The following is a 13,575-nucleotide window of genomic DNA, read 5'->3' as shown; positions in this document are numbered from 1 at the left end:
CAAAACGACACAAAACGACCAAAAAGACGCAAAACAACCACAAAGACGCAAAACGGCACAAAACGACTACAGAGAGATGCAAAACAACCACAGAGATATGCAAACTGACTGCAAAATGACACTAAACAACCAGAAAGAGACGCAAATCAACTGCAAAGAGATGCAAACTGACTGTAAAATGACACAAAACGACCAGAAAGAGACGCAAAAAAGACACAAAACGACTACAAAGAGATGCAAACTGACTGCAAAACAACCACAAATAGACACAAAATTACACAAAACGACTCTCTTTGTAAAAGATGACGTACTGGTTAGTATCTACATACTCGTCAGAAAAGTGTGATAGTATTCTTCTGGGTGTGACGCAAGATGAGGGTGCATTCAAGGCAAACTTAGGTAAACATATTTTTCTTTTTGTATTATGTAATTGATATTTTTGCAATTGCTCAATGTTTGGCAACATTCGTCAGTGCATGATTAGTGTCATGCTGTTTTGATATTACTATAGGTCACAAGGCATCATATTTTATCATTTCACGGTGAACAACACTTCTCCTTGTATTACAGAACAGCCAATCCGATTTTAACAGCCTGGTGATCAGGTGGCATGTCAAACTCCATTAAGCGTGACTGTGATAGCTACAGGGTCCATGCCATAAATTCCTAAGTGTTCTGTTCACACTTTTTGCTTTGATATTTTCAGTTCATCTCAATTCCCTGTGACGAATAAAATCAGTTTGGACCACTTTCCATAGAAAACCACAATGTAAAATGCTGCATGAAACCCCCCACAGTCGCATGGCTTTACCCCCGTTGCAAATTGCTTACAGACAGTCGAGTAAACCGCAATCAGTTTGTATAAACAACATGTGAATATGGCTCATGCTACCGAGCCAATACAGTGTCTCACAGGCCTGGCTGCCGACACAAGTTATGTAAACGCTAAGGCGACAAGGCAGATCCTGAGAGGTGCCCGCTGGGTACCAGGGCCATCACGCCACCTCGGGACCTCTGGAACAAGTGGCTCCTTTACTTTGAAGGAAAAGGGGAGGGACATAAAACTCTCTGTCCTAGAGGTACATTTATTTGATGGAAGATTACAACTCCATCAGATCTCATTGCACCAACCTCTAGTGATCTAGGAATTGGAGATGGTCAAATGTTGCACATGATGTAAAGCATAGTTTCTCAAAGTGCAGCCCGTGGGCCAATGGCGGTCCTCGGAAACATTTTGTGCGGCCCCTGAACAGGAAATAAAATGCATGCATTACTGCATATTTTAATCATCCATATTTTCACTTAATAGCCTACATTTAATCATAGACTGTATATAAGAAGTGGCTGTAGACACTGCGTCAATCATTGGTTTGGGGACTGCCGTTTGAAGACTCGAGTTCAGCATTTTGGCCGTTGCCATCTTTGTTATTATTTAACCAGAAGTGACATGAGAGGGTGGCGCTAAATACAACAAAACGCTGAATAAGACATTTTTAGGCGACCAAAGTGTTACAATTAACTTTCATGAACTGAAAACACACTGTGAAAGGGTTAATTATTAATTATTATTAACCTTTATTTAACCAGGTTAGTCCCAAAAATTGTTAAAATTGTAAGACGAAAACACGGGCAACTCTCAGACCGGACATAACCCGTGGTAGCGACCTGTCAATCACAAGGTAGCCACGCCCTAAAGCATACCCTGCTTTATGGTCTATTTGACTCTAAATGGGACCATAATTTACTATATGAACATCATGCTGTATTGAAGAAGACTTGAAACTAGAGATTGAGACCTTAAATTCATGTTTACAATGTTTACTGAGGTAATAAATCAAGTGAGAAGTAGGCTCATTTTCTCATAGACTTCTATACAATAGAACTTCTTTTTTGCAACCAGAGGAGTCGCCCCCTGCTGGCTGTTAGAAAGAATGCAAGTTTAAGGCTTGGCTTCACTTTTCAGAGCCGGAGGTAGCCCACCGCATTTAATACACTACGTGGCTACTGCGTCAAACTCTAACCCCCTAACAAACGCCTGTCAGGTTAGGAATGATAACTTGTAGAAAACTACTGGTTGCATGGCAACATTTTGTCATCAATGCTAGTGCTGTTAGCTAAAGTTAGTGATTTTGGTGGAAATTTCTGCTTTTTAATGTGGAAGTTGGAAAAGCCACCACAGACAAAAACGCTGTATGGTTGATGAGAAAAGGAGGTTTCAGGAAAAAATGGATCAACACTTAAAGGGATATGCCTTATCTGTGGATTCTGTGCTTTCTGCATCTTCATTTTTAATACATAAATGATTCATTTTGGAATTATTTATTTTTGGAATCACATTCTGGTTTCCTAATTTGTCATCAGAACTTCGAGAACCCCTGATGTAAAGAGATATGAATATGCATTTGACAGATGTGCTAATGAACCCCAAACACCAATTATCAACCTTTATGAAATTAAAACTGAAGTTAATTTACTACACAGTCTTGCTGTTCAGGCTCACAGCTCCAGTATCACGTTTAGCCAGAAGCCAGTGGTTTCTCTGTCTGGTCATCGCCACCGCCAAGACAAGTCATAATGCATCAGCATTTATCTTCGTACAAGCTGCCAAGCAAATCTTGAAACACTACTGTGTTGAGCAAAGATACTGGCTTAAGATGAACATAAACCAACAAAGCCTTAAACTGTCAGTGGTTGGAATAAACAGCAGCAGTGTCACATCTCTGTATTATCAGTCCGTTTCCAGATGGGTCCTTGAAAACTGTTTCAGTGGGTTTTCTGTCATAATAAATATACATTTCTGAATATTTTCTTTGCCTGAAGTTTTATTTTCCCCCATCTACTGACTCAAGGGATTCTAGGAATATCTGAGTTTCTTCAGCTGCACTCGATTCGACTGTTATCAGGCCATTGAATAAGTCGCTATAAGCACCATAGATGTGGGTTGTTAGCGGCCCACTACGTTGTAAAAGTGAAAGTAAAACTTAAAAGCAAAACGTTCCAACACATTGTAAAGCTGAATGAAATGTCACATTTTGAACACAAACAAAAAGGCTTCTTTAGGTTTAGGCAATAAAACTACAACTTTTTTTAGGTTTAGGATACAAAACAACTTCTTTTGGGTTTAGGGTTAAAATAACTACCACCTACACATTGTTGGTTTCACATGGGATGTGACCTCCGGTCTCCTGGGTGAAAACCCTGTGTTTTATGTCCCTTTCATCGTCCCCTTAAAAGGTCCCATATTATACAAAAGTGAGATTTTCATGTTTTTATATTATAAAGCAAGCTTAAGTCCTATATAAATACTGAGAAAGTATCGAAACACTCAATCCACAGGGAAATACACACAGCCCGTATTCAGAAACTCTGCATTTGAAACAAGCTGTCAGGATTTCTGCCCATTCGTGATGTCACGAATATACAATATTTAGACCCTTGACACAATTTTAAACGTAAACATTCTAAATGTGTCCCAGTTTATTCCTGGTTGCAGTGTATGTGAACGTCATCAGCTGACAGGAAGTACACATGGACCCAAGCTGTTGCCTAGCAACGCAATTATGTTGCCATTCCGTTAAAATGCGCTAAAATGGAGCGTTTCAGACAGAGGGGTAAATACAGGCATATTCAGGCTAACAGTACGAGGAAAATAAAGGGTTTTTGAACATTACAGCATGTAAACATGTTCTAGTAGAAACACAAAATACAAGTATGAACCGGAAAATGAGCACGATATTGGACCTTTAAGGAGTTTCCCACTATCTATACAACAGCGCCTGAATTCCTCTTCTGCTCCTCTCATAATTTACTACGGTTGCTAGAGGTCGCTGTCATGTTCTTTTATACCTTCTTTCAGTGATCTACCATGTGAATAGATGATAAAAACCTAGTAATGGGTGTAGTATGCCCCTACTGACCCACATCTATGGGGCTTATAGCGAGTGATAACACCTATTTAACAGCCTGACAACAGTCTAATCATGTGTTCTATGACTTTAAAAACAGACACTGTATTTTGAAAGTGAAAGAGGACATCGGAGTAGGTGGGGGCAGCAAACAGGTTAGTCCTCCAAACAGTGTAGTAGGCCCCTACTGACCCACATCTATGGGGCTTATAGCGACTGATAATGCCTATTTAATAGCCGGACGACAGTCTAATCATCTCTTCTATGAATTTAAAAGCAGACACTGTATTTTGAAAGTGAAAGAGGACATCGGAGTAGGTGGGGGCGGCAAACAGGTTAGTCCTCTCAACAGGTGTGGGGGGTGGGGGGGGGGGGGGGTGGAGGGTGAGGGAAAACCCTGCAATAAAAACCTGTTTTATAAAGACTGCATCTTCATGGAAATACTACAGGAGGACATTCATGAGTGGTAATAAAACTGACTACTAATCAATAACTCATATAGAAGGTCGAAAAAAATAAATAAATAAATAAATTATCCAGTGAGTCCCTAAAGAGGTATAAATCTATCTTCGAGGGAGATAGGTGTCCTCTCTAAGAGTCAATAGGAGTATAATGTTGATGGTGATGTATTGCTCACTCTGATGTGTCCTCTTTGGTCGCTACAGCGTTAATAGTCCCGGGAAGCTCCACCTCCACCACCTTTTATGTTAATTTCAGCGTGATCTCTGCACGGACTGGAGGCAGCCGCTGAGTGCTGCTGGATCTGCTGCTGCTGCTTCATGTCGATGAGGCTTTGGACAGACACAACCTGTCGCTGAATCACTGTCGGGACTTTGTGTGTGAGAGAAACGGCGTCGTGTCTGTATATATAATGTCGCTGCTGAGGACGCGCAGCAGCAGCTGGATGTGAATCCTGACTGTGGTAGTTTAGAGAGAGAGGAGGTGAACGCACCTTGCATCCAGCCATGGGAGGTCAGATCACCAGGAATACCTTCTACGGTAAGGACAGCTGGCATCACATCAACTAATCCGGTGATTATTAGCCTATAATAAACAGATGATGTAGTTGGAGCGTGCTTGTGCAGCTTTAAGCCCGTGTGCATGAACATTGTAGGCGTCCTGGTTGCCTAGAATAAACGAGAAGTGAAAGTAGCCAAGTTTTACCACCTTCTGTTAAGTCACGACTGGCTTTGAATAAGAGGAAAATCATAATTTTTGATAACCCTCTTACAATCATCATATTGTAAAATCATCCCAGAGATACAAGTTTATCATTTCTGTTTCTCCTTGAAAGCCTGTATGATTATAAAAAAAGAAAGCACACAGGATAAACTGAACCACATAACTTTTGCCCACACATGGCTTGTTATTTGTTCCAAAGTGACACAGGCTTTCCTGAATGTCAGCATGTTGGCAAACAGTGTCACAACTTTATGTTCTATCTTTCTACTCATGTGGCTATCAACACTGTCTCAAACAGGTGCATTGTGGACGTTTTTATTTATCAATTTTCACATTTCAGGTAACAATAAAATGTCTTGCACACCTAGCTAAATAAGATACAATTTAGTTTTTGATTTCCTGAGTTATTCATTAGTTATTTGCAAAAATAAATATACAATATGTATACCTGAAGTATTTACTGTAATGTAATTTGAGTGTGCCGAAAATAAGTTTAAAACCAAAGCATATATGTAAAAGTGTGTTTGACTCATTATTGCTGTTTTTATTCAGACAACTTCAAAGTTTCCACAACAACAAAAAATTGTGTATCAAAGGAATAGTTAGTGATTATATTAATTGTAGAGTTGCAACAGTTAGTCAATAAATTGAGGTAGTCCATTGCTGGAAAATTACTCAGCAACTATTTTGATAATCATTAGTAACTTTTGTTCTCTGGTTCCAGCTTCTCGAATGTGAGGATGTGTGTGTGGTTTATATATTACTGTACATTGAATATCTTTGGCCTGTTGGTTGAACAAAACAGGCAATATAAAGATGTCACCTTGGGCTTTAGTACATTTTGACAGCTATCTAAATCTATATCAGCTATTTCATCTAAAATGAAAATAATACTTAGTTTCAGTTTGTATTTGATGGAGTTGGAAGTGGCCTTCATTCCCCAGATGGACATGTGCCAATCCAAACAGTCCTTTTTTTTCCACTTTCACTGTTAAGGGCCAGTGGTGTGAATAACAATAAAGGTGCAGGCAGGGACGCTACTAGACATCCTTGGCCCTCTGACAAGAGCTCAGTCAGTCGGGGCCCTGAATATGTCATCCCTGTCATGTTGCAGGGCCCCTGTCCAGCCCACAGGCTCATGAATCATTCAGCTCTCCCCATTTGGCAAACCGGCATGATTGTATTACTGAAGTTTAGGTATCACAGTGTGACATTAGCGCAGAGGTTAAACTATTATTCCAGAAAGACGATGAGTTTTATGTGTTGAGTGTTATTTAAAAGTTATGAAATTATCATCCCGGCGTTGAGATTACGAGTAACATCGGGATCGCCAGCTCAAAAACTGTGCTTTGTTTTTTGGCTGTTGTTTAGAAAAACAGCTCCAAAACAAGCAGCACTGATGAGTCATTACATACTGTAAAGGGGTCATATCATGAAAAAACCTTTTTCAGAGCTTGTGCACATACATTTGGGTATGTAGAGTGCCTACTAACCCACAAATTGTGAAATAAGACAGCCCTGTCACTTTTTTATGGGCTGCTTCGATCAGAAAATGTGTGATTCAAAAAGACATTCAGGCTACGTTCCAAATTGCATATTTTTTCTTTATACTTTTAGTACATACTGCAGCTGCCCTTACAAAGTACGTACTGTTGCATGCAGTATAATTGGGACATACAATTTCCTCAGAACAATGTGCCTTTAACTTTGACCCTCTCTCAGGCCAATCAGAGCAGACAAGGATTTTTTGTGAGGGGTCTTAAAGAGACAGGTGCTAAAACTGAGCGTTTCAGACAGAGGGTGAATACAGGTATATTCAGACAGACAGTATGAGAAAAACAATGTGTTTTTTGAACATTAAAGCATGTAAACATTTTCTAGTAGAAACCCCAAATACAAGTATTAACCTGGAAATGAGCCTGATATGTCCCCTTTAACACAGAGCTGCAAGTTGACTAGTTTAATATATAGAGTTTATTATTTAAAGAATAAAATGCCAAAATTCTCTAATTCCAGCTCCTCAAAAATTAAGGATTTCTGGTTTCCGTAGTCCACTATGATGAAAATCTTTGGGTTTTGGTCTGTTGGTCAGACAAAACAAGACATTTGAAGTAGAGTATTGGAAATGCGTCTGCTACTACCCCAAATTCGGGATCGGGTATTGACCAGTATGCTCGGGACCGGGAACCAATTATTCTTTGCCGCTCCAAAACAGTAGTCTTCACTGTGCTGTCGCCCTGGATGTATCAAGGCTGCCACTGGCAACTACTGTCCACTATCCATACATGGTCCGTAGTAAACAGCTGTTAAATAATAAACTGTACGACGTACATGAAACCTGCCTTGGCGGAAGTCTGCGCTCTCCGAGGACACTTGTAGTTATCTAGAACTTCCTCCTAGAGGCCCCAAACTTTGTCCACCCATAGAATACTCTTCTATCATTTACATAGCACAACATAAACTGTGAAGGAAACTGTGGAGACTATCAGGCCAACATAATCTCTATTCTAGGATATTCTCATAATTCCTAACAAGTCACCAAATGAAGAATGGACAGCAAAAGTAAAAGTAAAAGTAACAGGACTGACACACACTGATACTTATGGAAAGATGTTTTAGAAGTGTTTAAGACTCACTTTTGTTTACTTCATACTGACACCACACAAGCTATGACATATCTGCAAAAGCCAAAAACCATATACGTGCCCTTTGGCTCTTTAGGTCGCTGCTTGTGAGAGCTTGTCTTGTGAGAGGTGGCCACCGAGCCTCCATGCTAACGTCACACCACATTAGGGCCTCTGCTGGGGCGTCTCAGTGAGACCGAGCCTGGGGATAAAACACAGAGTAAGAGCGTGTAAGAGGCCAGGTGACGCTGGCCAGGGCCTCTCTTTGTCTCTGCACTGTTTGTCCTTTCCAATTAATGACAGCAAAGGCAGCTGCATTGTGTGCGGTGGTGCATTAAGTAACATTATCCCCCCCTTAAGTTGCTCATCTGACGTTCGTCATGGCGCCTCTCTTTTATCATGACAGGGCTCTGGTCACTGTTTACCCTGACATCTCCGTCAGGTCGCACGACTTTTTAAACACACACACTAGCAGCCACTGTATCATCAGCGCTTTTGGCTCTAACCAGCTGTCATTTATGGTAAATCAAATGTGGTATTTTTATTTATCCATTTATTCACTTATTCAACTTTATTCATGGTTTCCTCTGTGTGCTCTGAATGCTGTAAACCCTCCACAACATGCCTGGGATGTGGAAATAGAAAACAGACTGGATAATTCAATTTTCCCAGCAGCAGAAATGATATTAATGTAGTGAGGATGAAAGAAGATAAAGAAGCGAGGCCTGTGTGAGGTGTTGCTCTTGTTTTTCAGAGCTTACAGGAAATAAGTCTATTCAGTCTCGGGCCTGGTCGTTAATGGAGTACAATACAGTCCTGTTTTGTTTTTCCCGAAGACATCGCGTCTGACATGACATCATGGATGCAATACGGTCGAAGGATTTGTTATGACTTCATTTAAGACCACTGTTGTGCGCGGAGCACAATTCGACATTGTTCTGCAGCGACAAGAGCATGCGAAGAGCTTAACAAATACACTGTACTGAGCCCAGAACACTTGGCAGAGCCTCTCTGATTGTGATGTGAAGGGAAAAGACTCTTTCTAGTTCAACCTCAACGAATTAGAACATCCCTCAAACATCTCTGCCCTGAAATCAGAACAATAGTGACGTTATATCATATCAGACCTGGTCCCAGAAGTCGCATGCTTAGCCAATCCTGACGGTGTTGATTGATTTGTCTCCAGGGTACGTTATTAACCTCTTGACCCTCCCAAGATCACTCAAAGGAAAGCAAGAATAGCCGTCTTTCGGCAGCGGCTCATATACTTCTCTCACGGACAAACACAAACAGCTCCTACGCAGTCATCCAAATTTAGGTGTGAAAATACAAGCAGTTCTCAAGGACGAAGAAGTGTTAATTAGGCCCGAATTATTTATTTGGCTTCCAGTCTTGGCACATTGGTTGGATTTTATGGTACTTTAAGTAAGACCTTTAAATGTCATTGTTGAGAGGACTAAAAGTATTGTAGTTCACAAAACGGCATCAAAAATCACTTGACGAGATTATGTATTTGTACATGTCGTCGATCAATTCTGAATAATCCTGCCTTACATTTAATGAGAACCTGATGTCTGTGAGAAAACACCACAGTGACCTTGGCGTTGTGCCTTTGAAGACAACTGAGGAAACACAAATGGGGAGAGTTGGTCTTAATGAAAGGGAGTGAGTGAGAAATCAGATTCATGGTGACATTGAGCAAACTCTTTATCAGTCTCAAACCCCAAAAAGACAGATGTGATTTGAGGTTACGGTAAGTGGGAGCAGTCATGATTCACGCGTGTTCACATGGGAAATAAATGACAAAGCCCTGCTGTATTTTATGAGTCAGATGTTCTCCTTTGGGTCTGCTTTTATCTTGCGACTTCCTCTGACCGGCAAAACACAATAAATGACGCTAAATCTCATTTAGCAGCAGCGATTTTATTTTTTCATTCTGATAAGGCAGGTAGTGTGTACTTGACTCTCAGGCATAAATATTGTGCTTGATATGCACTCATTAGAACATGAGCCACAACTGGAAATAACATGCTTGTTGCATGTCCAGCTATTTTACAGTAAGAGTAGCTTTTAATATACAGCCAGCTGAACATATACGCACTGTATGATCCCAAAGCTTGCTTTCTGCTGCACTAATTCAGCTGTTAGAGATGATGTCAGAGCACTTTACATGTTAGCTAATTATGTTTGTTGTCTTTATCCTCCATTTCCTCCTCTCTACTAATCATTGTACAAAAGGGTTCCAGCACGGTGGAAAAAAACATCTGTTAAAACTAAGACTGTCAAAGTTAATGCTATAATAATGCTTTAACGCAAATTGGTTTTAACGCCACTAATTTCTTTAACACATTAACACAAACTTGCGTTTTTTTGTTTTGTAGCGGGCTCAGTTTTAAAGCTAGAGTGAAGATACTGGCATCATATGAAACTAGAAAACCTAAAGAATCCATTGGTACCAACCATGTCATAGCTGGCTTGTCGCAAGGGAGTTTAAATAACGCTCCAAACGTGCACTAAATTTAGACGAGGAAAAACTGGCATGGCCATTTTCAAAGGGGTCCCTTGACCGTTGACCTCAAGATATGTGAATGAAAATGGGTTCTATGGGTACCCACGAGTCTCCCCTTTGCAGACATGCACACTTTATGATAATCACATGCAGTTTGGGTCAAGTCATTGTCAAGTCAGCACACTGACACACTGACAGCTGTTGTTGCCTGTTGGGCTTCAGTTTGTCATGTTATGGTTTGAGCATATTTTTTATGCTAAATGCAGTACCTGTGAGGGTTTCTGGACAATATTTGGCATTGTTTTGTGTTAATTGATTTCCAATCATAAATACATACATACATTTGCATAAAGCAGCATGTTTGCCTACTCCCATGTTGTTAAGAGTATTAATTATTTGACAAATCTCCCTTTAAGGTACATTATGAAGAAAAAAATGTTAATTAATATATATTATTATAATATTAATATCCGATTAATTTGGGATTAAATATTTTTGTATCGATTGACAGCCCTAGTTAAAACACAAACCAGTTCAAAATCTGGCAAAAAATTTGTAGAATAAAAAGTTCTTGGTGTTACCGTAGATGACCATTTACTGAAATTAGAAAACATTTTGTATTAACGTCTCACAGCTACACTGTTCTCCTTAATTACATAACCAGGGGAGCAATTCTGTCCTTGTATTGTTTTTCCACCCAAGGACATTTTTGCATGCAATTCACCTTGCACATTGTTCTTTCATGTCTACAGGAGGTGTGTGGTTGCACTGTGCTACCTTGAGAAGCTGAAAACAGAGCCCATATTAGATTATTTTAATGACTTTTTACTTAATTGGATGTTACAGGAGTAGGTGAGATGTGTGAGAGGAAATTGCATATGACAGTGGGTCACAACCCGGAGTCCACTTGTATATATTCAAAGTGAAGCCTGTGGTGGTGCAGACTGTGTAATCTAATATTGTAATCTAATCTAAAATGTGGGGATTTTACTGTAAATTGTGCCTCAGGGAAGAATTTTATGTATTTTATTTTCCCCCACTGTGGAACAAACTAAGAAACCACTTTTCTTTCCCCACTATAGATTCTCTGAACGGGCCATTTCCCGCCACATCTCACCGATGCCACCACAAGCCCAAGCGCTGCCTGCCCATTCAGCCGTGTGGAAGTTTGTCCTCCTTCCCTCTGCTCTTTCACCCCAGCACCAAGGGCTCGCAGATCGTCATGGACATGTCCCAGAGGACGGTCAAGAGACAGGCCAGCTTCTGTAACGCCATCACCTTCAGCAACAGACCTATCGCTGTGTACGAGCAAGTTCGACTGAAGGTAAAATAAAAATACACTAGCTGTGTCCTAGTTGCATTCATTCTGACCATGTTTTGAGAATACGAGCAGTAAACAGTGGAAAAGTGACAATAGGAGGTCAACTAAAAGATCCCAGCATGCTTAACTGTATTTGAAATTCAATCAATTTCTGAGTGGGGCATTGATGGGAACTATTGTGACATGATGCAAAACACAAATATGTGAAGTACCCATAACAGAAACAAGTGCAACGGCTATGATGACTCCTCAGAAAATTAAAAATAAACCATGTTTTTTTTATATCAGGGATCCGTTTTATCAAATGTTCAACATGAAAGCTGGGTAACACTTTACAGGTCCGCAAATTTCATGTTAATTAGGTGATAATTAGCAAGTAACCTATTTGAAATTTCTTTGGAATCACTGCCAAATTACCCCAAATATTTACCTCAAAACAATTTACCTTTTTACAATCAAAAACAAGTAATCAAAAATTACTTTATTTCAACATTATTTAATAATTATATTCCGCTATTTCCTAATAGCTGATAATTTATTCAATACATTTCCAGGAAAAGAATATAAAGTTCATTGATATGCTTAATTCCATGTCTGCTGATAAATAGATAATAATTAGCAATTTGAAATTTCTTTAAAAAAACTCCCTGAATCATTACATCAGCTACCAGACTACATTTGTGTAGCCAATAAGTCACACAATAGTAAGATTTATGCCTGATCACAAGTGTCTCCTATTAGTATAATAAAGTAATTTTTGATAAATTTTGAGATAAATATTGGGGTAATTTGGCAGTAATTCCATTGAAATTTCAAATAGGATTCTTGCTAATTATCACCCAATTACCATGACATTTGTGGACCTGTAGAATGAAGTGTTACCAAAAGCTGTGGTTTGCTACATGAGATCATATCCTCTTCCTCGTTTTGACGTTTCACTAATCAAAACAAACATAATACTTGATTTATTAGCATGTGAGAGCCCTTTAGGAGTCGCAAATGTATCTTCAATAAGAAACAATAATTTGTCAAACATGATGCTGCCACCATTAGCGACCTGGGTGTGAAACGACCCCGAGGATTGCAGCCAACTAACATCAGTCATCTTCCCTCATTTCCTGTAAAAAAAACATTACTTTCCAAAACCATACAGTGCACCAATTTCTTACATAGACTACTACTACCAAGGTACCGCACTTTTAACATTAGCAAGCCTACATACTGTATTTTGTAATATTAGTAAGTACAGTAGAGTAGTGACACTAATTGTGACTGATGAAAAGTCAGTCCTTTCTCTATTTCTCTCTTTCCTTGCCGTATGTTTTCATTTTTTTCTCTCTCTCTCTCTCTCTCTCTCTCTCTCTCTTCATCCCCGTCTTTGCTCTCCTGCTTTGTATTTCTCTCTTTTCCCTCTCTGCTCTTGTGTGGGCCAAAGCAGCAGCAGCTTAGAACAAGTTTCCACTTCACCTATCAGGCCATCTATGTCTCGAAAGTGAGAGAGCAGGGCAAGCATTGCCATGTGAGGAATACTGTTATCTGGCACGGTAAATGCAAAGTAAATAGAGGTTCGCAAATAAGACAAAAATCGTTTGCAGGTGATAAACATACCAAGGTAACTAGTCTTAGTTGGCTTAAAACGGATTTTTAACCACGCCGGTGGCTTGGCGCTGTGGACGGCAATGTTGGTTTGTGTGTTGGTCCAAACTGATATATGCCCGTACCACGTCCGAGGACCATACAGTAGCTACGGACATCAGAAAATGAAAAATAAAAACTCTATGACGACCCATCGGTTCTGCCTGGAATGGATTGGCCGTTGGTCCTCCCCTGGCTGTACTTTGTGTTTAGTGCTAATTAGCAAATGTTTGCATGCTAACACACTAAACTAAGATAAACATTGTAATTATTAGTTGCACCTGCTAAACACTAGTTATTTATACCTGCTAAACAGGCTTAAGGCAACTTAAGGCCGTTGGGTGTGACGAATAAATGACACAAAAAATGCAAAATACTAAACTACAAATACAAAACTCT

The 13,575-nt window shown here is 39.8% G+C and overlaps 1 protein-coding gene and 1 long non-coding RNA gene across 2 annotated transcripts in view; one reads left to right on the top strand and one right to left on the bottom strand.

The window, feature by feature from the left end:
* Positions 1 to 4,579: 4,579 nt before the first annotated feature.
* Positions 4,580 to 13,575, top strand: part of LOC141773927 (E3 ubiquitin-protein ligase NEURL1-like) — a 41,289-nt gene continuing 32,293 nt past the window's right edge. Inside the window, exons 1-2 of the mRNA XM_074646101.1 lie at positions 4,580 to 4,904; positions 11,303 to 11,544. Of these exons, the coding sequence (XP_074502202.1) occupies positions 4,871 to 4,904; positions 11,303 to 11,544 (276 nt within the window). The 5' untranslated portion in view covers positions 4,580 to 4,870. The remainder of the gene's footprint in view (positions 4,905 to 11,302; positions 11,545 to 13,575) is intronic.
* The window catches only part of LOC141773932 (uncharacterized), a 46,126-nt gene continuing 37,459 nt past the window's right edge, over positions 4,909 to 13,575 (bottom strand). The window contains exon 4 of the long non-coding RNA XR_012595209.1: positions 4,909 to 5,032. This is a non-coding gene — a long non-coding RNA (uncharacterized LOC141773932). The remainder of the gene's footprint in view (positions 5,033 to 13,575) is intronic.

This window comes from Sebastes fasciatus, chromosome 9, assembly GCF_043250625.1.
Source record: "Sebastes fasciatus isolate fSebFas1 chromosome 9, fSebFas1.pri, whole genome shotgun sequence".
Classification (NCBI taxonomy): domain Eukaryota; kingdom Metazoa; phylum Chordata; class Actinopteri; order Perciformes; family Sebastidae; genus Sebastes; species Sebastes fasciatus.
The sequence above is the reverse complement of the archived record's forward strand: the minus strand, read 5'-3'. Positions and strand labels throughout refer to the sequence as shown.